Source organism: Sus scrofa, chromosome 17, assembly GCF_054392235.1.
Source record: "Sus scrofa isolate SSC_HxYL_T2T_F1_AM1 chromosome 17, Sscrofa_HxYL_maternal_Yorkshire_Landrace_v2.0, whole genome shotgun sequence".
NCBI lineage: Eukaryota > Metazoa > Chordata > Mammalia > Artiodactyla > Suidae > Sus > Sus scrofa.
Genome location: NC_139399.1, coordinates 44,485,445 through 44,511,535, shown reverse-complemented (window position 1 = coordinate 44,511,535; position 26,091 = coordinate 44,485,445). Strand labels below are relative to the sequence as shown.

General features: G+C 51.3%; 1 protein-coding gene and 1 long non-coding RNA gene across 5 annotated transcripts; one reads left to right on the top strand and one right to left on the bottom strand.

Moving 5' to 3' along the window:
* On the bottom strand, positions 1-22,829 carry BPIFB5 (long palate lung and nasal epithelium protein 5). 3 transcript variants are annotated; one of them, XM_005672829.4, is made up of 16 exons: positions 22,779-22,829; positions 20,751-20,874; positions 19,282-19,498; positions 16,728-16,832; positions 15,567-15,698; positions 14,691-14,775; positions 14,519-14,582; positions 13,993-14,078; positions 12,757-12,939; positions 10,137-10,190; positions 8,512-8,664; positions 7,370-7,437; positions 7,097-7,142; positions 4,994-5,057; positions 2,595-2,674; positions 1-158 (listed from the first exon to the last, which is right to left on the bottom strand). In XM_005672829.4, exons 2-16 carry the CDS (start codon positions 20,857-20,859, stop codon positions 126-128), a joined length of 1,479 nt encoding a protein of 492 aa, XP_005672886.1. In that variant the 5' UTR covers positions 20,860-20,874; positions 22,779-22,829; the 3' UTR covers positions 1-125.
* LOC146395263 (uncharacterized) lies at positions 9,251-23,428 on the top strand. Of its 2 annotated transcripts, none has more exons than XR_014832213.1 (2): positions 9,251-9,351; positions 19,121-23,428. It is a non-coding gene; the product is annotated as an uncharacterized LOC146395263 (long non-coding RNA). The 2 variants fall into 2 exon arrangements; XR_014832212.1 differs by having other exon boundaries at positions 19,113-23,428.
* Positions 23,429-26,091: the final 2,663 nt, after the last annotated feature.

Genomic DNA, 26,091 nt, shown 5'->3' with positions numbered 1-26,091 from the left:
TTCTCAAGCAAGAATCATCTTTATTGCTCCTTGGATTTTCCATCGTGACTGTAGCCACTCTTGGACTCTCAAGGGTCTGGAGCACTTGTGGCTGAGGGGAAGGACTGGCCCTCGGTAAGAACCGACTATTCCTTCGGGACGGTCAGCAGCAAATGGTTCTGTGGATAGAAATGGGGAGATGCGCCCCATGTGCCCTCATGCACCCAAACCCAGCTCTCCCAGAGGCTGCTCCTGCTCTCCCGCTCCCAGAGGGGCTGTGTGTCCTGAGGGCAGAATCAGGGACCAACTGGACATGGGGATAGAGTGGAGGGAAGGAGGGGAATGCTTGTGAGGGAAGGACACACCAGTCTTTGGGGCTCTTCCTGAAAGCCTACGTGCCAGGAGGCCTCACATGTCTGTAGCATTGGGGTTCACCCTGCTTGGGTCACCCTGAGGGGGGCCTGTCACCCAGCCATAGCTGCCATGTGCTCCTATCCACAATGCTCAAACCTCTGCCAACCCGCCCATGTTGCTGGAGTCCATCTGCTCGCACCTGGTTTCCCCACAAGAATGGGAGCTCCTGGAGGGTTCAGGCACTGGGTCTGACTCATCTCTGTGCCAGCATCACCCAGAACAGGGCCGGCACAGAGCATCCAGTGACATATATTGACTGACTGAATGAGTGACATGTATTGAGTGACTGAATGAGTGACAAGTATTGACTGACTGAATGAGTGACATGTATTGACTGAATGAATGAGTGAGCCATGAGGGCAGCCATGGAAGGATGTGCAGGTTGTGCACTCACTGCCCCACACTAGGTGGTGTCGTTCGTGTACACTAACTACAGTATGAGTGGTACACTCTAGAGTTTACAGCATGGAACCAGCATGACAGTGCAGGGCAGCCTAGAAGTGAGTCAGTGAGTGAGCCAGCGAGCCCACCCTCCCTCTCACCCCTGCTGCTGTAGGTCTGGTTATGAGGCAGCTGCTGGGGCTCTGCCCTGACTTTGTTCTTTTTGGTATTCGGGTGCCCGCTCTGGCCCACCTGGCCAGGATTTGTGGCATCATTTCTGGAGCAGCCCCAGCTCCTGTATCACCTGTAGTAGCCCCCTTTCAGCCCCAACCTGCTAAAGCCACCCTGAGCTGACCCCTCCCTACAGGCACACGCTGGGCTGAATCTAGGGGAGGCTCTGAGGGTGAGGGCAGTGGACAGCATAGGCCAGGAGCTGGGGTTTTGTGAGAGAAACTGCTGCTGTCCCCTCCTGCCACCTCCTGCACAGTAACGTCTGGTCCTTGAAAGCAGACTTCTAGTGTTTCCTGAATGTCAGGACTGGGAACTGAGAGTCCTGGGTCCGGGATTTGTCCTGAAGCTGAAACTTTATGTCTGGGATGGTGGGTCACGTTCTGTCAGATGTCACAGTAGGGCTGGATGAGATCAGAGGTCGTGACCTTTCCTTGTGTTTGTGAGAGGACCCCTCGCTCCAGCCATGGGGAGGATATCTCTATCTCCATTTTACACAGACTGCAGACTGAGAGACACCAGGGGCTTGCTGCTCTTTAAGAGTGGGAATCTTTTTGGGAGTTCCTGTTGTGGCTCAGCAGAAGTGAACCTGACTAGTATACGTGAAGGTGCAGGTTCCATCCCTGGGCCCCCTCAGTGGGATAAGGATCCGGCATTGGCGTGAGCTGTGGTGTAGGTCACAGACACAGCTCGGATCCTGCGTTGCTCTGGCTGTGGTGTAGGCCTGCAGCTGCAGCTCTGATTCGACCTCTAGCCCAGGAACCTCCATGTGCTTCATCCACGACCCTTAAAAAAGCAAAAAAAAAAAAGCAAAAAAAAAAGGTGGGAATCTTTTTAGGGTGGGAAACAAAGACATGAAGGGAGTCTCTGAGCTCTGCCCTTGCCATCAGCCTCTTCTCGGGTTCACCCTCAGAGGGATGAGGAGGTGGGGCAGATTCAGAGCTGGCAGATGCCTCTGGAGACACCTCTCTGGTTCCTCTGCTGGTTTTCTCTGCCCTCTGGTCTCTGGACACATCTTGTTTCCCTGGCATTTAGCCAGCCTATGGCCGGCTCTGGTTCCCACCCTCTGGTGATTCACAGATAGCAGGTACCAGAGGCAACGGCTCAGTTCTGGGGGTCAGGACACCCAAGTTCTAGGGTGGTGGATGGGGGTGGTCCGGGCTAAGAGTACAGGCTTTGAAGTCAGATAAACCCCAGTTGGAATCCTAGCTCTGCTGCCCTGGACAGGTTTCTCTGCCTCTCTTTTGTACAATGGGAAAAATAATAGCATCAACTTCATGGAGCTAATTGGAAGATCCCCTGTGTAAGGCGTTGAAGCTCTTGGTGAGCCTTGGGTCTGGCTCCCTGAGGGAGTCATGGAGCCCTCTGGAGCCTCAGTTTCCTCATCTGTAAATGGGGCACCCCACCCAGAATGGCTGGGAGGAGACGGTGAGATAAGGGTGGTGAAGAGCTTTCCCGAGGGAGTGGCTCCTCTGCCCAGGCCTCTGCTTCTACCTCTGCAGGATGGGGACAAGGCACCTGTAGGACCCCACAGCCCTTCCAGCTCTGACCTCCCATGTGTGCCTCAGGCAGCTCCTTTATCCAGCATTTACCTGGGAGGGCTCCATTTGTGCCTGGTCGAAGGAAATGCCCTTGATGTTGGGTAGCAGGAGGCCTTGTTCTCTGAGCAGGTCTGTGAGAGAGGAGGATGGGAGAGCTCAGTGTCTTTAGGACCAGTGTCTGTGGTGCAGTGTGGGGCCAGCCCAGCTGACCCCTGGCTGGTCCTCTGCCCAGAACAGGCAAGGGATTGGGTATGTCCTCTCTGCTCCCCTTTCTCAGAGGCACCATCTCCATCGCCCATCAGACTGCCCCACTCCGGAAAGCCAGGTCTCCAAACAGCCACTCTACTCCAAGATGTTATTAAACGTCTATTTTGGAGTTCCTGCTGTGGTGCAGTGGGTTAAGAATCCGACTGCAGGAGTTCTCGTCATGGCTCAGTGGTTAACGAATTCGACTAGGAACCACGAGGTTGCAGGTTCAATCCCTGGCCTCACTCATTGGGTTGAGGATCTGGCGTTGCTGTGAGCTGTGGTGTAGGTCACAGACGTGGCTCAGATCTGGCGTTGCTCTGGCTCTGGCATAGGCCGGCGGCTATAGCTCCGATTAGACCCCTAGCCTGGGAACCTCCATATGCCATGGGTGTGGCCCTAGAAAAAGGCAAAAAGACAAAAAAAAAAAAAAAAAAAAAAAAAAAGAATCCGACTGCAGTGGTTCAGGTCACTGCAGAGGTGTGGGGTCAATCCCTGGCCTGGCATAGTAGGTTGAGAATCTGGTGTTGCCAAAGCTGTGGCAAAAATTGCAGCTGCAGCTTGAATTCAATCCCTGGCCTTGGGACTTCCATGTGCTGCAGGTGTGGCCGAGAAAGAAAAAAAAAAAATTATCTTAAGGGAATTTCTTCTCTAATATACTTAATAACTATGGACACAGTCTTACAAAGATACTTTTCTTAGCAGCATTTTAAGGAGTGTTCAATTTGTAGGAATCTATTAATGAATTTTATTCTTCTTGTTTAATTGAGGGAAATGGCTGAAAATGCTGTGTGCTCCCTAAAATGCTAAAATGTTGGCAGAGACAGAAAATGTCTCAGAAAAGGATTAGGAAAAAGTCAATACAAGCTGAAAAGTTAACACACAAAAATTTGGTTATATTACCAAGAATATCCATGAAATATATCAAAGAAAATATCCATGAGTATACTCATTTACCAAACATAGGAAAAATAGTTCTTAGAGTAAGATTTTGGTAAATGAAATAAACTTGGAGAATTGGTCATTTTGCAAATAGAATTTCAGAGAATTATCCAATTGATTTTTGGCCAACTGAGTTTTGAGCTTTGACCCTGAAGGCCTGGCCTAGACCCCTCCTCCTCCTCTGCACTGACCAGCACTTACCGCGTGCCATTCCGCCATCATATTCTGGGATCAGGGCAGGGGCTCATACACCCTTGCCAGCCTCATCTGTTGGTCTGGTCCTCTTGGATGGGGGTGGGGCAGAGGAAGAGGGACAGGTGCCCCTGGTCTCCAGTCTGTCCTCTGATCTTGCAGAGGCCTCCTCACCAGCTGCCTAGCTCCTCCTCATTTCAGTCCTCTCTCTGTTTTGGAACCAGACAGTCCTGCCTGCAGCACAGGCTTTCATGAGTCTCTCCTCTGCCAATTCTCTTACCTCTAGACCACTTCTTGCAAGCTGTTCTCCTGTATTTCCTCAGTGGCTTTGGCTCTAATTTTTTTCTCCTTTGGACAGGACTCCAGTATGAATAGCACCCCCTGGCAATGTATAATCTGCTGACATGGATGTTCAGACCCTGCAGGGCCATATAGGCTTCCTGGGCCAGACTTAGCCCTGGGTCATCTCTTGACTCTCACCATGACTCTGTGGTTCAAGATCCAGATATACTTACTGGGTGAACATCCCATGATAGGCACTGGCAAGGGTAGGATTCTTTTCCCCCATTCCTTTGCCCCATCCCAGTTCACGTTACATCCTTGCCTACCTAGATTCTGGCTGCCTTGCTGGATCTTGCATTTCTACATCTCCCACCTCCAGTTGGTTCCCCTTCTTCTTATTCTTTAATTTTTTTTTTGTTGTTTTTTTAAGGGATACACCCATGGCATATGGAGGTTCCCAGGCTAGGGGTCAAATCGGAGCTGTAGCCGCCAGCCTATGCCACAGCCACAGCAACTCAGGGTCCGAGTCATGTCTGCAGCCTACACCACAGCTCACAACAACACCAGATCCTTAAGCCACTGAGTGAGGCCAGGGATCAAACCCACGTCCTTATGGATACTAGTCAGATTCATTACTGCTGAGCCACGATAGGAACTCTTGTGTGGGTGATTCTTAACCAACCCCAGGAGACAAGGAGGAAGCCAGCTGTCTGTACAGGGCTTTGGGCATGGTTGATGCTGCTCCTGGTCACGTGGTATGTGGGTATGAGAGAAAGAGTGGGGCTCACTGTTATGATGGGGCAAAAACCTTCTCCTAAGAAGCTCCAAGACAGAGGCCTCCAGACGTTCTTCCTACAAGAGATAAAAGAGGAACAGGGAGCTCACTTCAGCTGGGTTGGCAGATTCTGACCATGGGAACTGGGGGGACCCCAGAGTACAGGTGCTCAACAGGAGGTCAGGAGTTGTCTTGGGGACTCCATCTTTAAAGGGTGTTGGAGCAGATAACCAGATTAGTGAAGGGACCGGGGAAAGTTGGGGGCCCTGAGAAAGGGTCACCTCACCCAGGTCATAATAACTATCTTCATATCTCTGCAGGGCAGTCCAGGAAACCAGTTGGGCCAGAGGAGGCCCCAGGGCCAGAGCTTCACAGGGACCAGCTTTGGGTCAGCCCAAGGTGGAACTCTCATTGCTGAGAGCTGTTTGGTAACGGGGGCAGGAATGTCACCTTGAGATAGCAAGCCTCCTTGTCACCAGGGATGTTCGAGAAATCTTGATCAGGGCAGCCCCAACCCATTTGGACAGATTGGGAAAAGGCTCTTTCTTCAAGACACTCTTTCGCCATCTGTTGGGAGACTCTCATAAACATTTGTACTTATATTGTCTATGATGTGGGTGAGTTGTGCAGTGTGCAACCCGTCCAACTATACATGACAGTCCAGGTTTGGACGACAACCTTCTGATGATGTCACAGAGGGGATCCCTAAACTGGGAAGATGAGCCCTAGGGTCTCTCAACCTGGTTTTCTACGCAAGGGAAGCCAGAGCGAGGCCTGATATAACAGGAGTGATACTTTTGAAATGTTTCCTGGTACATGTTTTCATTTAGTCCTTTGTTTTACTGTTTTTCCACCTTGCAGCCTCCCCCTGTTAGGGTTAGAGCACTGGGCTCACAGCCCATGGAAGCATAGGGTGGTGGGATGCCACTAGGGAGGGAAAAGGGAAGTTATTTTATGGGGCCTCTTTCAGACAAGCAGGGGTGGAGGAAAGCTCCACCAGCAAGAAGAGGACCTGGGAGAAGAGGCCGCATGCTCCACCCATGGACTTGCTAACAGTGGGGCCAGTGCCCCAAGGGCAGGGAGGGCCCAGGCCAGTCACACCGCAGAAACCCTGCACTGTCACAGGTGGGAGCAGGTGGCACAGGTAGCTTAGGATGCCATTCTGGGTGAGGAAGGCCAGAGAAGGGACACATAGCCTTGCTGGGGGCACAAACCAAATATTCTCCTGAAAGATAAGGAGGTGCCCTTAAAAATCCTGTGTCACCCAGGATGCTCCTCACTCCTTCCCACATCCACTCCATTGGGAAATCCTGGCAGCTCTACTTTGAGAATGCATCCTGCTCCCAGCCACTCCCCACCACTGCCACCTGCCATCACCTCATCTGAGCCTCGTCAACCTCTACGCTGAGCTCCCAGCCTGCTCCATGGGGCTTCTGCCTCCATCTAGCCTGGTCCCATCAGCTCCTCCTCTGCTCAGAACCCACCACTGGCTTCCATCTGTCTCAGGAAAAGCCCGCCCTCAGCAGCAGGCCCGGCTCCCTCTCTCATTTCCCTCTTCCCATTCGGATCCAGCTTCCCTGGATCCCCTGCTGCTCCCTGGCCCCAGGCACACTCCCCCACCCCCCCCAGTTCCCTCCTGTATTGCTCCTCTCAACAAGGCCTTCCCTGACCTTCCTTCTCAATAGTTACCCTCACCTGCGCCTCCCATCCTCCCTGCCCATCCCCTCTGCTTTTTCCATCGAGTTATCACCTACCCACATACTGTAACATCTACCTTACTGTAGTTAGTGTTTATTATCTCACGTTTCCCTGCTAGAATGTGTGTTCCACCAGGGCAGGGACATTTGTTGTGCTCACATCCTAAGAACCTAAGGCAAGGCTGGGCACGTAGTAGACACTCCGTAAGTACTTGTTAAGTATACACAAGGGCGAAATGGACAAGTTCTGAGGGTTCTCCCCACCCCCTGTGGGCATGGGGGCTCCAGGACAAGAGAGCCCCCAGGGAAAATGAGTGAGGCTTTCCACCCCCTACACCAGTGACTAAGGGCCTTCTTCTGGGCCTGCTGGTATGTCCTTCAGAACCGCAGGGAGGCTGAGGGTGTGGAAGGAGACTCACCTGCTTTGCAAGGCCAGGGGGGTAAGGGCCCAGGGTGACTGCGATGCTACCAGAGAAAAGAGATCACGGTTTTAGGTCCTGGCAGTGGCTTGAGGGGTGCAGTGCTCAGTGTACCTCTCGCCTTTCCTTCCCACCCCCATAAACTACTCCATTCAGCTGACAGCAAGCTTGGAAACTTGCACCCCAGAACCACTCTCTCCTCCCATCTCTCTCTCTGTCAGTCATCGTATTTTTTTCTGAATATCCCAAACCAAAAAAGAAAAAAAAAATTACCTGTTTGGAGTGAACTGGAGTTTTAATTCCCGATTTTTCGAGGAAAACACAGCCTTTGAAAGGAGTTTCTATGAGGAGTCGAAATTAGGTCAGAACAGGAGCGGAATCTTCCTTCCAGCCAGAGGGATCTCCTTTACCCCCTCGCTCCCTGAATGCTTGTCCAGGGCCAGTACCTCTCACCCGGTCCTCCTCCCACCCCCACACCCAGCTGCCGGGTCATGTGTGCTCTGACCATGAATGTGTGGGTGTTGCCGTGGGAGAGGGCACTGGTGGGTGCTGGGTGCTCCAGGAGGGCAAGGGAGGGAGGCTGGGGCTGGATATGAGGGGCAGGGGAAGCTCAGTCAAAGGAAAGCTTTTCGCAGTGAGTCATTTGGCGGGAGCATCACTTGCTAGGAGCCAGAGAACCCCTTGGTTTCCAGGGGGTTGTCTCTAGGCTTCCGTAATTCACATAGTCACCTTATAAGCCAGAAATTGGACTTTTCACCACCAGCCAGAGATGACTGATTTCTAGGTCACAGAATCATGCCAGCTAAGGTTCCAGCATTCTGTTACACACACCAGATGCTCCTGGGCTCACCCGCAGTGGGGCGAGCCTCCTGCCACCTTATCTGAGGCATCTTTCCAATTTCAAGGTCCATGGAGTGGGAAATAGGAATCCCAAGGGGACTCAGAAGAGAGAAGTTAAGATTTTGAGGGAGCTGTGTGTCCCCAGAATTCCTGCCAGGGTCCAGGCCTCTCCAGCTTGGGTCACCTCTTTCTTGGGGCACCTTTTTCATCTGAGAACACAGATGAGTTTAGCCCTCTAGGAATTCCATTTCTCTGATCTTTTTCCTGGTTTTGCGGATGAGGGCGAGACAGTCAAGGGCACAGAAATGAGGGTATCTAAGGCAAAACCCTTTAGTTGCTAAAGAGGTCCTTGGAGAGCGCTGGGGGTTAAACTTAGGGGAGCAAGTGTTGGAGTATTTTTATGTTCTCACGGCAGGTGCAGCTATCTGGGTGTGCTCTGCTGGAATCTTAGCAGATGACACAGCAGTGAGGTTTGCTGCTGCCCCCCTGTTATCCAGCCTCAGTCAGCTGGCTATGGAGGGGCCCTTGTATGGACCCCTTGTCCCCCCAAATGAAGAGCTCAGAGGCTGACTCACCCAGGAAACTGAAACAGAGGAGGTGTTGCCAGGACCCAGAAGCACCAGGGAGCCCTGCTGGATGACTGCAGCTGTGTGGCCACCCAGGTGGACAGTGGGAGGGTTAGGGGTGCTGATGGTCAGTCCCACACTCCTTCTGGGCTGGTGAGAAGTCTAAATGAAGTTCAAGCAGAAATGGTACAGGCCTGGAGTTCCCATTGTGGCGCAGCAGAAACAAATTCGACTAGTATGCATGAGGATGCGGGTTTGATCCCTGGCCTTGATCAGTGGGTTAAGGATCCGGTGTTGTCATGAGCTGAGGTGTAATTCAGAGAGAGATCGGATCCTGTGTTGCTGTGGCCGGCAGCTATAGCTCCGATTTGACCTCTAGCCTGGGAACTTTAATATGCTGCAGGTGTGGCCCTAAAAAAAGAAAAAAAGAAAAAGTACAGGCCTGGACAGAAGATGGTGTTCCTTAGCCATCTTGGAGGAATGGAAACAAAGCCACCTTAGGAGTCAGGGTGCCTGTGTTTTCTCTTTTTGGGGGGGTGGTGTGCACCCACAGCATATGGAAGTTCCTAGGCTAGGGGCCAAAGGAGAGCTACAGTTGCTGGCCTACACTAACAGCTCACAGCTACGCCAGATCCCCTGACCCACTGACCGAGGCCAGGGATGGAACCCGCATCCTCATGGATACTAGTCTGATCCGTTCCTGCTGCGCCACAATGGGAACTCCAGGGTGTCTATGTTTTCATTCTAGCTCTGCAGCAACTTGCTGAGTGAACTTGGGAAGGTCACTTACCCTCTCTGAGCTCCTTTGAGGTGAAATTACATCCTCCTTTGCCCGGGCATGCATAGCAGGTAAGAACACAGAGTTGGGAGCCAGAGTCTAGTTCTAGTGCGTACAAACTGTGGCCTGAGAAAAGTTTTTTAATTTCTCTGTGCCTCAGTTTTCATGCGTGTGAACTGAGGATAATAATGGTATGTGCCTCAACAGGTTGTTGTGGGAATTAAATTAGTTGATTTCTATAAAGTACATAGAATGGAACCTGACATCTAGTGGTGCTCTTGTCATCTACTGTGGTTCTGGTTATTATTATTTTTCCATCAAGTGCCATCTTCTCAGAGCCTTTGGAGAGAGCATGTTGAGCACAGAGTTTGGAGTCTGGGACTAGGGTTCAAGTCCTGGTTCTGCTACTTACTAAGCTGTGTGCGCTTGGACAAGTGAATTCGCCCTGCTGAGCCTCAGTTTGCACACGCATAAAAAGGGGGTGAGAGGGCAGGCTTTCCGAGGATTACATCGATGTAGGCGGAGGGGTGTGGCACAGGGTCGTCGGTCACTACTGTCTGCCATGGGCACATCTGTTTGCCATGGGAGGTGTGCCTCTGCGAGGTTGGGCTTTTGTTCACTTGTGAATAACAGTGACAGCCACAAGGCCATGTCATCTGGGTGGAGCAATGACCTAAGTGAATTATCTCCTTTAATCCTCACAATATCTCCAGAATCCTCACAGTAATTTCCAGAATCCGCAGTAGGAAAGGCTGGCCAAATAGAACATGCCTCTGTGGCTCAGTTCTACCCCTTGTTCCAGAATCTTTCAAGAGCCTGGCCAAGGTGCTGGGGGAGAAGCAGGCAATATACCCACCTTGGGCCCCAGCTCCAGTTCTCTCGGCAACAGCAGCTGAATGAGGTCAGCAGCCTGGAAAAAGGGTGAGACATGTGTTGGCCTTTAAAATCCTAAAGGTCTGTTCTGAGCGGTCTGCAAGTGGTGTCAGCGGGGTTCAATGAGAAATCGAAATGGTAATTGTCCCCATTGGAGTATACCACTGGCACCCCACTCAGTCTCAGCGTGGGAGGAGACATTCACCTGTTTCTCACCATGGATTATTTGGAAAGCTTGACCTTTTATAGTTTCAATGCTTCTCCCCTCCCCAACATTCTATTGTGAACATTTCCACATAGGTGGCAAAATTGAAAGAATTTTTTTTTTGGACTTTTCTAGGGCTGCACCCATGGCATATGGAGGTTCGCAGGCTAGGGGTCTCATTGGAGCTGCAGCTGCCAGCCTACACCACAGCCACAGCAATGCCAGATCGGAGCCACGTCTACAACCTACACCACAGCTCACGGCAACGCGGGATCCTTAACCCACTAAGCGAGGCCAGGGATCGAACCCGCAACCGCATGGTTCCTAGTTGGATTTGTTAACCACTGAGCCACGACAGGAACTCCAAAACTGAAAGAATTTTGTAGAGAACTTTTATATCCTCATCACCTAAATTCTTCTATTAATATTTTCCTGTTTTTGCTTTATCGCATTTGTATTCATCTATCTATGCTCCATTGATTTTTGAAAACCATCAATCATTATAGAAAACACTATAAAAGGTATACAGTAAAAATTAAAAAATCCATCTCAATACTTCTTCCCTTTTTCCCTAAAATCCTATTCTCAGGGGTAGCCACTGTTGATATTTTGGAGCATATCCTGTCAGACTCTTTTCTACATACACAGAAGCATGGATAAGTGGGGACCTTCTAACCACGTGGTCCTGCACCTTGTTGATCCCCTCAACATCAGTACATATAGAACAACCCATTCTTTTAAATGGCTGCATAATATTCCACCTTATATGACCATAGCATGACTGACTTTATCAATTCCTTATACATGGACATCTAGGTTAACTTTATTTTTTTCACCCTGGAATAAGTGAAACTGCAAAGAACACCCTTGCATATATATCCTCAATTCGTGTAAGAATTTCTGTAGGTGTGAAATCACAGGGTCCACTTATAATGGTCTCACCTGTGTGGAAATGAGGGACCACTATGGGGAGGCAGGAGACCTGGCTCCAGTCCTGACTGCACTGCTGGGCGACTTGGGAAAGTCACTTTCCTTGTCTGGGCCTTGGTTTCCTTATAACACTAAATCTTTTCCAGATATGGATCTTGGGATTTCATGTTTCCATGTTGACTGAGTACCCATTGTGTGTGTCTTTTACATAGTATTCTGCTCATAGTTTCTTCCCTCAAAATGAGGGAGTCGGTGAACACATAAAGAACTGAATGCATGCAAATATACATGTGTGTGTATAAAACTTCGCACATATAGGTTTACTCGTGCACATACACCATGCGATCAGTGTTTTGAAGTAAAGAGGGGAGGGAGGAGAGAGAAAAAGAAGAGAGAAAGGGCTTAACTTCAGATACACACACACACACACACACACACACATTTTGCTTTTTAGGGTCAAAACGGAGCTACAGCCACTGGTCTATGCCACAGACACAGCAATGCAGTATCTGAGCCATGCCTGTGACCTGCACCACAGCTTACAGCAACGCCAGATCCTTAACCCACTGAGTGAGGCCAGGGATCGAACCTGCAACCTCATGGTTAGTAGTTGGATTCGTTTCCGTTGCACCACAATGGGAACTCCAACTTCAGATATTTAGATGTGATAGTCAAGGAGGGGCTCTCCGAAGTGATGACATGTGCACTTGAGACCTCAGTGGAGGGAAGAGTGTTCCAGGCAGAGAGGTCAGCATGTGCAAAGGCCCTGAGGTGAGCACCAGCTCAGCCTGTGTGGCTGGAGTGTAGTGGGTGATGAGACAGAGCTAGAGAGGTGGGCAGGGGCCACATCCACAAGGCCATGGGTGGCAGAGTGGGGACTGAGTTTCATTTAAAATGTGATGAGGGCTGCTGGGAACTTGTGAACTGTGATCTATCTGGATTTCTCCCTCATTTGATCCCCTCATTGACTCTGGGAACTTATTCTTCTTGTACACTTCTGTGTGTGCCTCCTTGCCTCCACTCAGGCCACTTCCTCAGAAACGTCTTCATTAACTGCAGTGTCCAGTCACTTGCTAATCCACTGCTCTGCTTATTGTAAATAAGATATTTTATTTATCTGAATGTTTTTTTGTTCAGTTTCTATTCCTCTGGTAGATTTTGATTTCTGCAAGGGCAAGGACCCTGTGTGCACAGGGTATGACATATAGCAGACCTTTGGTATAGATTTGCAGCATAAATATTATGAAAAGAGGAACAAAAAAGGGACCTGAGTGTTCAAAGAAGTCTCTCCAGAGGAAGGAACTTCTATACTGGGTTCTGAAGGCTGAGTAGGAGTTCTCCAGGTGAGGTCCAGAGAGGGGAAGGGACTAAGCCCACCCAGAAAGGCACTTCTGCCAGCTGGACCTTAGTTTCTTCATGTGAAAAATAGAGCAATAAAGTTACGTATTCCCCTTCCTCAAGCACTCACCGTAGGGTCCCAGAGATTCACATGGATCTCCTTGCTGGAGTAGAGGCAGGACAGGATGTCATTGTAGGTTTCCAGTGGAAAGGCCAGGTCTGCCATGCTGTCCTGGGCTAATGTGGGGAGGGGATTGGGGTCCAGGTAGTCAGGCTTGGGAGCTCTCTTGCCTGAGCCACAGGGGGTCACAAGCTTCAGAAAAATGAAGAAGGAAGGAGAAGTTCAGTGGGAACATCCTCTTTGGCCAAAAATGGTTACAGCTGATATACGGAGGGCTCAGTAAGTGCTAGGGACAGTGCTGCACATTTCAGGCCACGATCTCATCTCAACCTCACAACAGCACCATGAGATGGACACTGTTATCCTCGCCATTTGATTGATAGATGGGGAAACTGAGGCCCAGAGGGGAGAAGCAACTTTCTCAAGATCTTACACTAAGAGAGGTGGAGCTGGCTTCTGAACCCACAAGCCACGCTTCCTTGCCTCCCCTTCACGTAGCCCCATTCCTTTCTCCGCGCCTTTGTTAACAGCACCCCCACCCATATCCTTCCTGTCCTCCTGACCCCCCCCCCGCCCCCCCCCGTGACCATTCCATGGAGGAGTTGGGCAGCCAGCTTTGTTTCTTCTCTGGGCCTCAGCTTCTCCATCCGAGGGTCCCTTCCAGCTGGGCACACACACGGTCCTGCTGCTCCTGAGACGCCCCACCAGCCCTTTTGTTGGAGCCTAATTCTGGCTCATGGGACACGCAGCCCCCGGCCTCTCCTGTTCTCCAGGGTTGAGGTGGGACTCGCCGGGCTTGGGGGCAGGGCCCTTTCTTCCCCCTTCCCCTCTCTCTCTCTTTTGCCCACTTCCTTCACTCGCTCCTCCTCCTCCTCTTTCTACCTCCTATCCAAGAAGCCCCACCTCATTTTCTTTCTTTTTTTTTTCTTTTTAGGGGTGCACCCACAGCATATGGAAGTTCCTAGGCTAGAGGTTGAATCGGAGCTGCAGCTACCGGCCTACACCACAGCCCCAGCAATGCAGGATCCAAGCCGAGTGTACTATCTGTGTCACAGCTCACGGCAACACTGGATCCTTAACCCACTAAGTGAGGCCAGGGATCGAACCTGCATCCTCATGGATTCTTGTCAGGTTCGTTACCGCTGAGCCACAGCAGGAACTCCCCCACCTCATTTTCCTCTTTGCCATCCTCCCCTGGCAGTGGCTGTTCCCACAGGGTCTGCCCAGGCTGGGGGGCCGGCTCACCTGGACCTTCATCAGGATGGCCTCCTCCGTGAACTCTGTGGTGGTGACGTGGTACTGGAAGTCTTCTGGGTCCGAGATGGTTGGGGCTACAGTGGGGAAATGAAACTGGGGCTCAGCTTCCCTGGGGGAGACTGGAAGGGTACTGGGAGGCAGCCAAGCAGGGAGAAACACCTTCTCCCTCTCTGCTTAGCTTTAAGTTCCTTGTGGGCTGGGCCTGTGCTTCTTGTAATAATGAACACTCATTGAGCCATAACTTTGTGCCAGGTTATAGGTATTATTGCAGAAGTCCATTCTGTGGGCCTAGGATTATGCCCATTTTACAGACTGGGAAACTGAGGCTCGGGGGGAAAATGACTTACCAAGGTCATAAGGCATAATGCCCTTTTTCCCCCTCCACTAGGAAGTAGGCTCCTGTGGGAGAGCTTGGTCTGTTTTATTTCTCATCATATTCCCAGAGCCTAGAAGCGTTCTGGCATACAGGCGGGGGACAGCAGATAAGCTGCTTCCTTGCCCAGGAGCTACATACGCAGAGTGATGTGTAACAGGTCTTCCAGCAGCAAGTTGAGCAGGGTGGTGGCCAGGGGGCACACCTGGAGGGAAGGCATGAGAGGGTTGTTGCTGAGGTCGGGGTAATTCAAGGGACTGTCCCTCGAGGTCATGCCCCTCTCTCAGGGGGCAGGCAGGGATAAACAACTTACTATCTTCTGCAGGAGGAAGGGCAATGCCTTGTCTAGGACATCTGTCGCCAACTTCAGAGCTTCGTTCACCAGGAGGAGGCCCATGCTAGGGGCGGGGAGAGCAGATGGGGTCTGTGATGCTATGGAAGGGGCCACTGAGGCCAGATGGGGAATCCAGGGCGGGGCTGAGGAAAGCCCCAGTGGGCCTGGGTAACATGGAAGCTCAGAGTGGCTGCTTCCTTCCCCAGCTGGTGTCCCTTTCCTCTCCTTTTTCCTCTTCGCCCCTTTCCTTTTCTTTTTTCTTTCTTTCCTGACTTGTTGCTTTCGCTCTCCTTGACTTTCTCCTCCTCCTCTTTATTTCCTCCTGATTCTTCCATTCTGCCACTGTCTCTTTATTTCTCTCTCTGATAAAGGTCTCTGGGATTGCCATTTAGGGAGAGATCACAGTGGAGGTCTTCCTGGAGGAGGTGGCTTTTGTGTTGGGGATATATAAGAGTCATAGGTCGTGGCCACTGTATGTGGCAGGTTCTGTGCTAAGTAGCTCATATGAGTTAGCTCATTTCTTCCCCTACAACCCATCTCTTGCTGATGGGTTCTGTGACTGATCCCATTATACTGGCGAGGAAACTGAAGCTCCTAGAAGTCATACCGCTTGGCCAGGGCTCCCAGTGTTAGGAGACAGCCAAACCAATATCTGGCTTGGGTGGATGCACACTCTTAACCACGACCTTCAATGTGGAGGCAGGAGATGCTGATGGGTGGTGTGAACTGGTGGCCTTGGAGATGACCCTGTCCTTAATACCCCTGGTCATTCTAGACAGCTTAGGCTGGGGAGAGGCAGCCCCAGCCTGGAGTCTCAGTGACAGGCTGAGCTCAGGAATCAGGGTAGGTACTCACTGCTCCAGAACCTCGATGTTCAGGAACCCTGGTGGGGTGTGGCACTCCTCGAAGGCCACGTTGGTCTTGTTCCCTATCTGCTCCAGCCGCACCCCGATGCGGATGTTCTTGATGACTTTGAACCGCAGGATCCTGTAGGGGCAGCATGTCTGGGCAGGCTCCAAGCCACAGCCCTGTCACAGAAGTCACAGGCAGCTGCCTGGAGGGCTTAAATGAGAGACTAGGAGAGTTCATGAAAAATACAAAGTTTAAACTTTGGAAAACTTGAAAGATCTGATAGCTCCGGGCCAGCATCCTTGTTGGGTGACATTCACCTGGGGCTGATGTGACCTTGCGATGGGCCACATGCGCTCCAGTTTGCTCTAGTCCCCACCAGACCAAGGATCAAGTTGCATTTTCACTGCACATCATCATAAAGGTGATATGTTTGTTGTATAGCCAAGATTTAATATTTTTCTCTGTCCATGTGGCTATCAAAGAAATTGTTCTTTGTGCTTACTTTTCTACTCAAAAAGGAACCTAGACAAAGAACGCCATGTTTTAAAAAACCCACAAGAGTGGACATTTGGGGGCATTTAAGAATATTCCTGTTTCATGTGCTAAATTCTGCTCATGTCACTCCCCCCGTTGGCTGTTGTGTTTACGACCCCAGGTCAGCATCATCATCCACAGTTTAGCGAGAGATCTGACCTCTTATACTGGCAGTGAACTCTCACCACAGCCAAGGGCTGTAGGGGACTCGATCATAACGTTCCGGGGTGAGGCCCAGAGAATGGACGCCCTTGCTCAAGGACAGATGCCTAGATGGTCAGTGGGATTGGGGTCTAGGTATGCCAGACTCCAAGGTGAGCTTGAACCAGGCACTCCTCAGGTCTCCCCGTGGAAGCAGCCACCTTTTACTCAGATGGGGCACATGTCCCCTGACATGGAAGTCAGAGGGTTTTATCTCAGCCTCTGCTGCAAATTCACTGTCATCCTGGTCATGTCCCTCCCTGACTCGGTGCTTCAGTTTCCCCATCAGAAAAAGTGACTGCGAAACATGCCCAAGTGAAAAGGATTGTTGTGACCCTTATGGTGACGCAGGCAGCAGACTTCTGTTGGCCTCACATGGCTGCCCGGAACCAAGGAGTGTGGGGAGGAAGCCCCCAGTGCACACATCACCTCTGGAGCGAGAGGTACAGTTTGTTTCGCAATGTGACCTGCAGCAGGCTGTCACTCAGGATTTGCAGGGTGACCTCGGGTCCTTTGGCATCTTCTATGACCAACCTGTGAGCAGGATAGGGGGTGTTGCTTGTGTGTCTGGTAAGGCCCCTGTGACCGCAGAGCGTGTAGGTCAGTGCTGGCTAGAATACAGCAGACACTGGGAAGGGTGGGGGCAGCTTTGAGACAAGCCCTTCCCAGCCTGGCTGCAGAACGCTGGGCTCGAGTTCCTGCCTCTAAGCCCTGAAGACCTGGACATATCCCTTCCCTTCTCCGGGCCTCAGTGTCACCCCCTACAATACGGGGACAACACAGTGGAGGAGCTGTCCGTGCACATTTAACCAGTCTGAATTCAAATACGAGCCTCCTGCAAAGAGACGCAAGCAGGTGGGAGTCAGAGAAAGTCAGATGGCTGGCGATTCCCCCTGCCTTCCTCTCAGGGACCACCTGCCCTGCTGAGCATCAGAGAGGCGGGACATGAGTCTCCTGTTCCTCACAGTGAGCTCAGGTCCCAGCATCTTCCTGAGCTAAGAGGAGCCCAGACTTTTATGTGCTTTGTGAACAGTAGACACAAGCTGGTGACTCTTCTGGTACCCACTGGAGTGGACAGCAACGAGTTCCAGAGCTGGAGGAAGACCTGGATGGATCAGGCTCCCCAGAGGCTGTATGCCTGCCTCTAGCGTGGGAACATTCATGGTTCCAGGGTTTTTAAGAATGACTTTGGGAGTTTCTGCTGTGGCTCAGCAGAAAATGAGCCTGACTAGTATCCATGAGGATGTGATTTCTATCCTTGGCCTTGCTCAGAGGGTTAAGGATCTGGTGTTGCTGTGGCTATGGTATAGGCCGGCAGCTGCAGATCTGATTCCACCCCTAGCATGGGGCTTCCATATGCTGCAGGTGTGGCCCTTAAGAAAAAAAGAAAAAAGAAGAAGAAAAAAGAATGACTTGGACCACGTGGGGGTTTCCCTATGGCCCTCCCAAGCTGATGCCTATGCCAGGATGGGTGAGCACAGGTGGTGCAGATGCATGGGCAGAGGCGAGTGGTGACCAGTCCTAGACCTTGGGATGGGCTGGGGCAAGCGTGGGCCCAGCCCTCTCCTCCCAGGCCTCTCTGGGAAGCACTCCCGCCCGCTCCAGTGCCCTAGCTTTTCATTTCATTTCACTTCCATCAGAAAACTTCTTCTGGACTCTTATCATCTTAGGACCCATCTGGCTCTCCCTGCTCATGCTGGGGGATGGCTTTGGAGGCATAGCCATAGCTATGTAGGTTGAACTTGCAGGAATCTCTGCCCTAATCTAAATGCATACCATCCATTTATCTTGGTGCTTATTTTATCAGAAGTTTCCAACTCAGTTGCCCTCAGGGCCAAGCAGGTAATGTAAGAGGGGGTAGAGGGAGTGGCTGGGGATGGACTTAAGGTCTGCAGACTCTACACCACTGATTGCCACGTGGGAGGCCAGGCCAGGTGTGGCCACATCTTTGTTATTGAAGGAATTGGAGTTATGGGCTGAATCCCCCCTCACTTGGAATTCATATGTTGAATTCTTAGCCCTCAGTGCCTTATAAAGTGAACTGATTTGGAAATAGGGTTGTTGCAGATGTCATTAAGATGAGGTCATACTGGAGTAAGGTGGGGCCCTGGTCTAACATGACCGGTATCCTCATAAAAAGGGGGAATTTGGACACAGACACAGACACGCACCCAGGGAGAAGGCCAAGTGAAGACGGAAGCAGAGATCGGGTGATCACTCTACAGGCCAAAGAAAACCAAGGAGTGCCCATAAACCCCCAGAGGCTAGGGGAGAGCCATGGAAAACGCCTTGATCTTCTAGTCTTCAGAATTTCTGTGGTTTAAGCCACTGTTTGGGTACTTTGTTATGGCTGTCCTAGCAAGCCAATACATTCAGAAAATTCTGGATTTTTAAAATCCTCCAGATATATTATTATTATTATTATTATTATTATTATTATTATTATTATTATTATTATCTTTTTAGGGCCACACCTGTGGCATATGGTGGTTCCCAGGCTAGGGGTTGAATTGGAGCTGCAGCTGCCGGCCTATGCCACAGCCACAGCAACACCAGATCTGAGCTGTGTCTGCAACCTACACCACAGCTTATGGCAATGCTGGATCCTTAACCCACTGAGCAAGGCCAGGGATTGAACCTGCATCCTCATGGTTACTATTCAGATTCGTTTCTGCTGAGCCATGATGGGAACTCCAGAATCCTCTGGATTTTTAAAAGTTGGCAGTTCAATGAAATATTTTTAATAATACCCTGCAAGTTTGTGATACTGCCAGCCTATTATCCCTGACTGAGATTCTGCTTTGTTCCTTGGAGGATTTCAGGTGGCTTGGAGAAGTTTAAGGACTTATACACTTGCTGAGGGCTCCCCAAGCTGTAGAGAAGCTCCAGAGACACTCAGGGCTCCCATCTACCCACCTGGAATTCTACTTGACAGGTGAGAACACTGGGCCTGAGGGGGAAGAAAGGCCAGAAGGTGACTTACCCACCTGCCTGGAGAAGCTTCCCTAGTGGTGGGAGGCTCTGCCCCAAGAGCAGGTCTGTGACCAGCGACAGGTCCAGCCCACTGCTCTTCTTGGAGAGGCCTTTTCTGACGAAAGGCAGGTGGTCCAGGATGGTGGCGCCTTCACTTGTGGCTCCCATCACGGGGATCTTGGCCAAGCGATCCAGGACATGGTGTTTCAAGAACATGTCTGAAATGTCTGAGGACAAGGCCCCCTTAGCGTGGGGCTCTGCCCTCATTCAGTCATTCAACAAATGCCCACTAGCACCTGCTTTGAGCCGACGATTTAGACAGTCATTCAGCCGCAAGTACTGATGAAACTCTTATTCTCTTCTGGGCTCGGGGATCAGGAGCATTGAGGCTCCTGCCCCCATGGTTGTTACATCTAATGGGGTCACAGACAACAACTGAGCCCTCAGGTAAGCAAGCAAGGCAATTTCCTTCCTCCCTCCCTCCTTTCCTTCTTTTCTTCCTCCCTTCCTCCCTCCCTTCTTTCCTTTCCTTTCCTGGCCACTTAGGGCAATGCTAGATCTTTAACCCACTGACCCAGGCCAGGGATTGAACTCCCGTCCTCACAGACACTATGTCGGGTTCTTAACCTGCCGAGCCATGATGGGAACTCTGGCAATTTTTGAAAATAAAAGAGTTGAGTCAGGGCTGACAGGGGCTGGTGGCAGGTCTGTGTGAGATAGAATGGTCAAGGAGAGCCTCTCTGAGGGGGAGGCATTTGAGCTGAGCCTGGAATGAAGACATCCACTCTTGCAAGATCTGGGGAGAGGACAATGTAGACAGAGGGAACAGCACGTACAAAGGCCCTGAGGTGGTAACGAGCCTGGTGAGTGTATGAACCAGAAAGATCGGTGAGGTTGGACTGTGGTGAATGGGGTTGGAGACGAATGGACAACAAGGAGCTCACAGCCAAGAGTTAGGGAGAGAGACAGAAGGACAGATAGACAGGATGACAAATATGATATGCTTAGATAAGGCCATAAATGAGGTTTCACCAAAGGGCTGTGGGAACCCAGTGGAAGGAGGTTCCTCCTGCTGGGGACATTGGGACTGTTAGAGCTTTGCCGTAAAGCGTGAGTCAGACTTGAATGTGTTGGGAAGGAGGGAAAATTGTTGCAGGGGAAGGAACAGCACAAGCAAAGGAAGGAGGATGAGAGGTCCATAGAGGTGGTCAGGGCAGTTGGTGGTGGAAGAGGCTGCGGAGGCAGCGCCTTGAAAACCAGGATGGGGAGCTCAAAGCTTCTCCTGAAGGCACTAGGGAGCCACTGCAAGTGTTAGGGCAGGGGATAGATGGGGACAGCTCTGGGCAAAGGAAGGCAAATTCTGCCTCTGATGAGGAGGAGGCTGGAAGAGGAAGAGCCTTGAGCAGGGAGGTGGTGCCATCTTCCACCCCTGCCCTTCTCTGGGTTCCTGCCTCCCACCACCCACCCCTTACATTTTACCTGTTTCCAGCTGATTCTTGCTGATTCGAATGAAGACCAAGTGCTGGGCCTTCCCTTGGGCCTGGGGCAACAGCCCCCCGCATAGCAGTGACCCCAAGAGCAGCAGCATCCTCCTGTTCAGGACCTGCGGACACAGAGCTGGGCCACCTCCGTGTGCTCACTGAGGGCCACTGCCTAGCTTCTCCCACCTCTGCTCTCCTAGAACCATCTCTCCAGCTTTCCTTCCCTTGCTTCTCCCCATCGCTCTAGATCTGCTGCTCCTTGAGCGCAGCCGTACTTCCCAGCACCTCCTGTTAGTGCTTTCTGTTCCTCTGCCTGAAATTCTCCCCCCTCAGGTGGGCTGGCTTCACATCTGGGCTTTGCCACTTCCTGACTGTGTGACCCTGAGCCAGTTACTTGACCTCTCCATGCCTCAGTTTTCTCATCTGTGAAATGGGGACAATCACAGATTGTTGTGGGGAAAGCATTCGATCACATGAGCGATGGAGTTCCCGTCGTGGCTCAGCGGTAATTCCATGAGGATGTGGGTTTGATCCCTGGTCTCGCTCATTGGGTTAAGGATCTGGCATTGCAGTGAGCTGTGGTGTAGTTTGAAGGCATGGCTCAGATCTGACATTGCTGTGGTGTAGGCTGGCAGCTGGAGCTCTGATTCGACCCCTAGCCTGGGAACTTACATATGCCACAGGTGTGGCCCTAAAAAAAAAAAAAATATGTGAGCAAAGCACTTAACAGGCAGTGTACCCAACAGCTGCTTTGTGGCTGTGCACCATTGTGAGATGTTAAAAGAGGTAGTACTCCCTTTTAACCATGGAGGTTTCTGGATCTCGAGGAGGACAGGAGGTGGAGGTCCTGGGAGAAGCACCACAGTGGCTGGGGTAGGCACCGTGGGGCTTGAAGCTTTGGCTCTTTAGCAACTAGCAGGGAAATACTTCAATACTTCAATCATCCCATTTGCACTGGTTCCTGCCTGCTGAAACTCAGCTCTGCCCAGGAGGTCAAGGGGGCATAGTTGGGACCCCAGCGCCTGCAGGCAGGGGGCTCTCCAAGTGGGTAAAGGTGTGCTGCCAGGAGTTGCAGCCTTTGGAACTACAAGGCAGAGGGCAGCCAGAGGCGGACACCTCCAGGGCAGATGCCAGTGTAAGCAGGGCCCTCTAAGGAGCCAGCCCACCCCACCCCAGTGCCCATGAAGAAGCCACCCAAAGGCTAAACCTTGCCCCTGAGTAAGGACAGGACACCCCCAAGGTGGCTGAGCCTACTCTGGAGTGCCTGAGACCTTCCTGGCATTGCCTCGGATAAGTAACATCCAGTTTTTATGTTGCCTGGTGGCAGGAGCTCAAAACTGATTAACTGGGTACTGGAGGAGTTCCCCGATGGCCCAGTGGTTAAGGATCTGGCATTGTCACTGCTGTGGTGCAGGTTTGTCCCTGGCCTGGGAACTTCCACATACTGTGCAAGTGGCCAAAAAAAATTGGGTGCTGGAAGAAGAAAGTTTCTTGTTTCTTTGCATGTGCAAATTTTGGACTGGAAAATTGGTACTCATGGCATTTGCTATTCATATTTTGCTTCCAGGCTGATCCAAAGTTCATCCACTATTCATCCAACCAGTGTTTAGCCAATGCCTATGTTGGGTACTTTTCCCAATCAGCTCACCCAAGTCAGGTTTCTCCTCCCTTCCTGCCCTTAAGGACCTCATACCATCTCAGGCCTCTGGATCGCCTACCAGCCCCGACTTCTACTTGAGTCCTTACTATGTGGCAGGCCCCCTCCTGAGAACTTTACAGGCTCCCTTACATTATTGAATCCTTACCATAATGGTCTGGGGACATGGATAGCAGGCCCAATTTACAGGTGACAAAACCGATGCGCGGAGAGGAGAAATGGCTTGCCCAAGGTCACCCAGGTGCTGGCTGACCCAGTGATTTGAACCAGGTTGCCCTGGTGCTGAGAATCTCTGCACCATGTCACCAGATTATTGTAAATGCTGGAGAAATATTTGAGAAATGCCCACGTTAGCCTCCTCGTCCTTACCTCTCCAAGAATAGGACAGGCTCTCCTGAATGTCTCCTGGGCCTCTGTCTCCAGCTTCTCAGAAAGACACAACTTTTATAACCTGAGCTCAGGTGGGCGGGAACATGGCAGGAATCCACCTCCTGGCCGGGCTTGCTCTCAGCGGAACCCTTCAGTGGAGGGAGGGGTCCTTGGCACCTGGTGACCTTGGAGCTTCTGGCCAGAATTGATAGGGTTTGTCGCTGAGGCCCAAGGGGCAGACTCTGGGGCTGGGCCAGAGGACCCAAGGAGGAAGTAGGTGGGGGTCCTGTGATTTTGGGGGTGGGTCCTTCCTTTTGGAATAATATCAGAGCTATGGAGCCTGGGGCAGGGCTTCCAGTTCTTAGGAGGGTCCCCAGGAGGCTTCTGTGACAGGAAGTAGCAGTCAGAGAACCCAAGGGAGGAAGGGTGTATGTTGGGGGTGCATGGAGAAGAGCAGGTGTGAGGTAGAGGCAGGCCTGGGAGGGCCCAGTGACCACCTTGTGGCCACTCCCCATGCCCTTTCCATGTATGTCACCTATGCCATGCCTCTGCAGCCAGACAGGCCTGGGTTCAAATCCCCACTGTGACTCAGAAGCTGTGTAACTGTGGGCCAGCTACTTCCTCTCTGAGCCTCACATATGTCTGCAAAATGGAAATAATAAATCCATCTATATCTGTTGGGTATTGTGAAGATCCATTGGGGTGACTCATATAGATGTGTCAGCATAGGGCTTGGCACATAGGAAGGGTTCCTCAAAAGTTGCTTATTTACCGTTTTATAGATGAGAAAACTGAGATTCAGAGAGGTTAAGTGATTTGCTCAATGTTACACTGCATGTCTGTGGCAAAACTGGGATTTGAAATCAAGACCCAGAGAGGAAACTGGCTACCCAGTGAAAGGGAAATTCAGTGTTACCATGTAAAGCAACTCGAAGACTTCCCATCCTCAATCTTAAGCAAATTGTTACGCAGGTGTCCTCTTCCATGGGAGTGCTGGCACCACCGCTGTAAGTACCATAGTCGGCTGTGTCAGCCTCGACTCTTTCATTAACTGCTGTCTGGAGCAGTCATCCCAGTGGGGGGCACAATTCATGTCTAAGTGGCTTTTAGATTTTCCACAGGGTTCTCCTTATGGATAATTCCTTTCCCTTCTACAATCAGAGACATGGGCAGAGCAGGAGCTAAACTCCATTCTTCAGCTGGACACATGGGGCAGAGGGGCTGAGGTGGAAGAGCTGCTTCTGGAAGCAGTAGCTGTGTAGGAAATGCTAGGTCAGTGTTAGCTAGTTCTGAAGTTCTTACTTTGTCTAATGTCAAAAGCCAATGGTTAGAGTTCCCACTGTGGCTCAGTGGTAATGAACCTGGCTAGTAACCATGAAGATGCGGGTTCAATCCTTGGCCTTACTCAGTGGGTTTAGGATCCGGCGTTGCCATGAGCTGTGGTGTACATCGCAGATGCGGCTCGGATCTGGCATTTCTGTATCTGTGGCTGGCAGCTGCAGCTCCGATTCAACCCCTAGCCTGGGAACTTCCATATCTTACATGTGTGGCCAAAAAAAAAAAAAAAAAAAAAAAAAAAAAAAAATCCGGAGGCTAATGTTAGTCTGGTGTGGTATCAGATCTAGAATAAAATCATGGACTTTTTGGTTGGAAGATGCTTTAAAAGTTGGCAGGTCCCCCCCATTTCTGCCTATTGAGTCTCTGCATCCCTGCCATGTGCCATACTCCTGCCTGGGGCCGAGAAAGGCTCTAGGGTTAATTTTCTCATCCAAGTTACTGGGCTCTGGTGCTGGATGTTGGGGGAAGCACGGAGGTCTCCCTTTCCTCTAAGATCTGGCTTCTCTAAACAGGTTAGGAGGGAAGATTTTGGCTGGATTTTCTGGGGGTGTCCTCTTTGAAAGGTTCTCATTGCCTGGTGAGTCAGGCTTTAAACCTAGATATAATATGATTTCAGAAAATAATGGGATGTGTTGTTTAGGGGCCTGGACTGTGGCAGGAAGGGGGACCCCCTTCCAGGGCCCGAGAATGGGTTCTTGTCTAATACTCGAAAATGAATTGTCTGAGGAGATACACGTGCTGACAAAGCAGGAGACCTTATAGGGAAGGGGCGCCTGGGCAGAGAGCAGCAGGTGCGGGAACCCAGGAGAACTGCTCTGCCACATGGCTCGCAGTCTCCGGTTTAATGGGAACGGGGTTAGTTTCTGGATCACCTCTGGTCGGTCGTCTCACTTGGCCTGAACTTGGTCTGGCCCAGGGTCCTTCCTGATGGCGCGTGCATCTCTCAGCCAAGACAGATTCCAGCACCAAGGATCCTGGGAGGTTGGTCATCTCCTCCCTCCTATTGATCCCTCCCAGATCCTCTGGGTTAGTCTTCAGGGCAGCACCGTATTCCTTATCAGGGCCTCCTGTTGTGAGACAACTCAAGCAAGCAGCTATTGTTGTGCTTGGCCAAGGTGGGCAGTTTCAGTCAGTGGTCCTCTAACAGGACCACAAAGCGTGGCTGGGAGTCGAGGAAGCTTGGGGAGCTGCAGCACAGGGCCTCACACTCAGTAACTGCCCAGCGGGCTTCACTGACCCTGGTAGAGGCACCTTGTGCAGGATCCTGTCCTGGCCCCTCCCTGTGCCTCTCAGCCCCACACAGATCTTGAAGTAAAAACTCCTTCCTGGGCTGCTTTTCTATGTTGTGAGTTGTCTTAGGCCTGTTTTTATTGTGAAGTTGGGTCACATCTTTTCCTGAAACACCCACCTCATGACATGAGCTCTGTGTGCTGGGAGGGCTGAGTCTGGGGACAGGGGCCTTATTGTCTTTGCTGAACTCGCTGGCATCAGGGAGGCCAGGGAGACAATGACAGTCATGTGCTGTCCAAGCAGGAAGGGACTTCGCCGATAAGACCTGACATCCTGGAGCCCAGGTAACAATGACATAACCCACAGATGACATTGTTTGAGCACCTCTCCTGTGCCAGGAACCACTTTCTTTCATTTCAGCCTTACCACAGCCCTCCAAGGTGGGGACTCTGATTCTCCCCATTTCACAGAGAAGGAAACTGAGACTGGGAGAGGCAGGTGGGGGGCCACATCTTGGTCAAACGACCATCAAGAGGGGGGTGGGGCAGAACGCAGAGTGCCGAGAGCCACACCATTCAGTGGGCCCTCGACCCAGCACATCAAGATCCACGCAACATGCATTCCCACCAAAGAGGTTGTTCAGCCATAGGTGGTCTTGAGGTTGACCTGCAAGGCAGGAGTGACAACTGGCTTTCTTATTCCTGAAGTCCAGGGAGGTGGCCAAGACCTTGGACCTTGGGTGTTT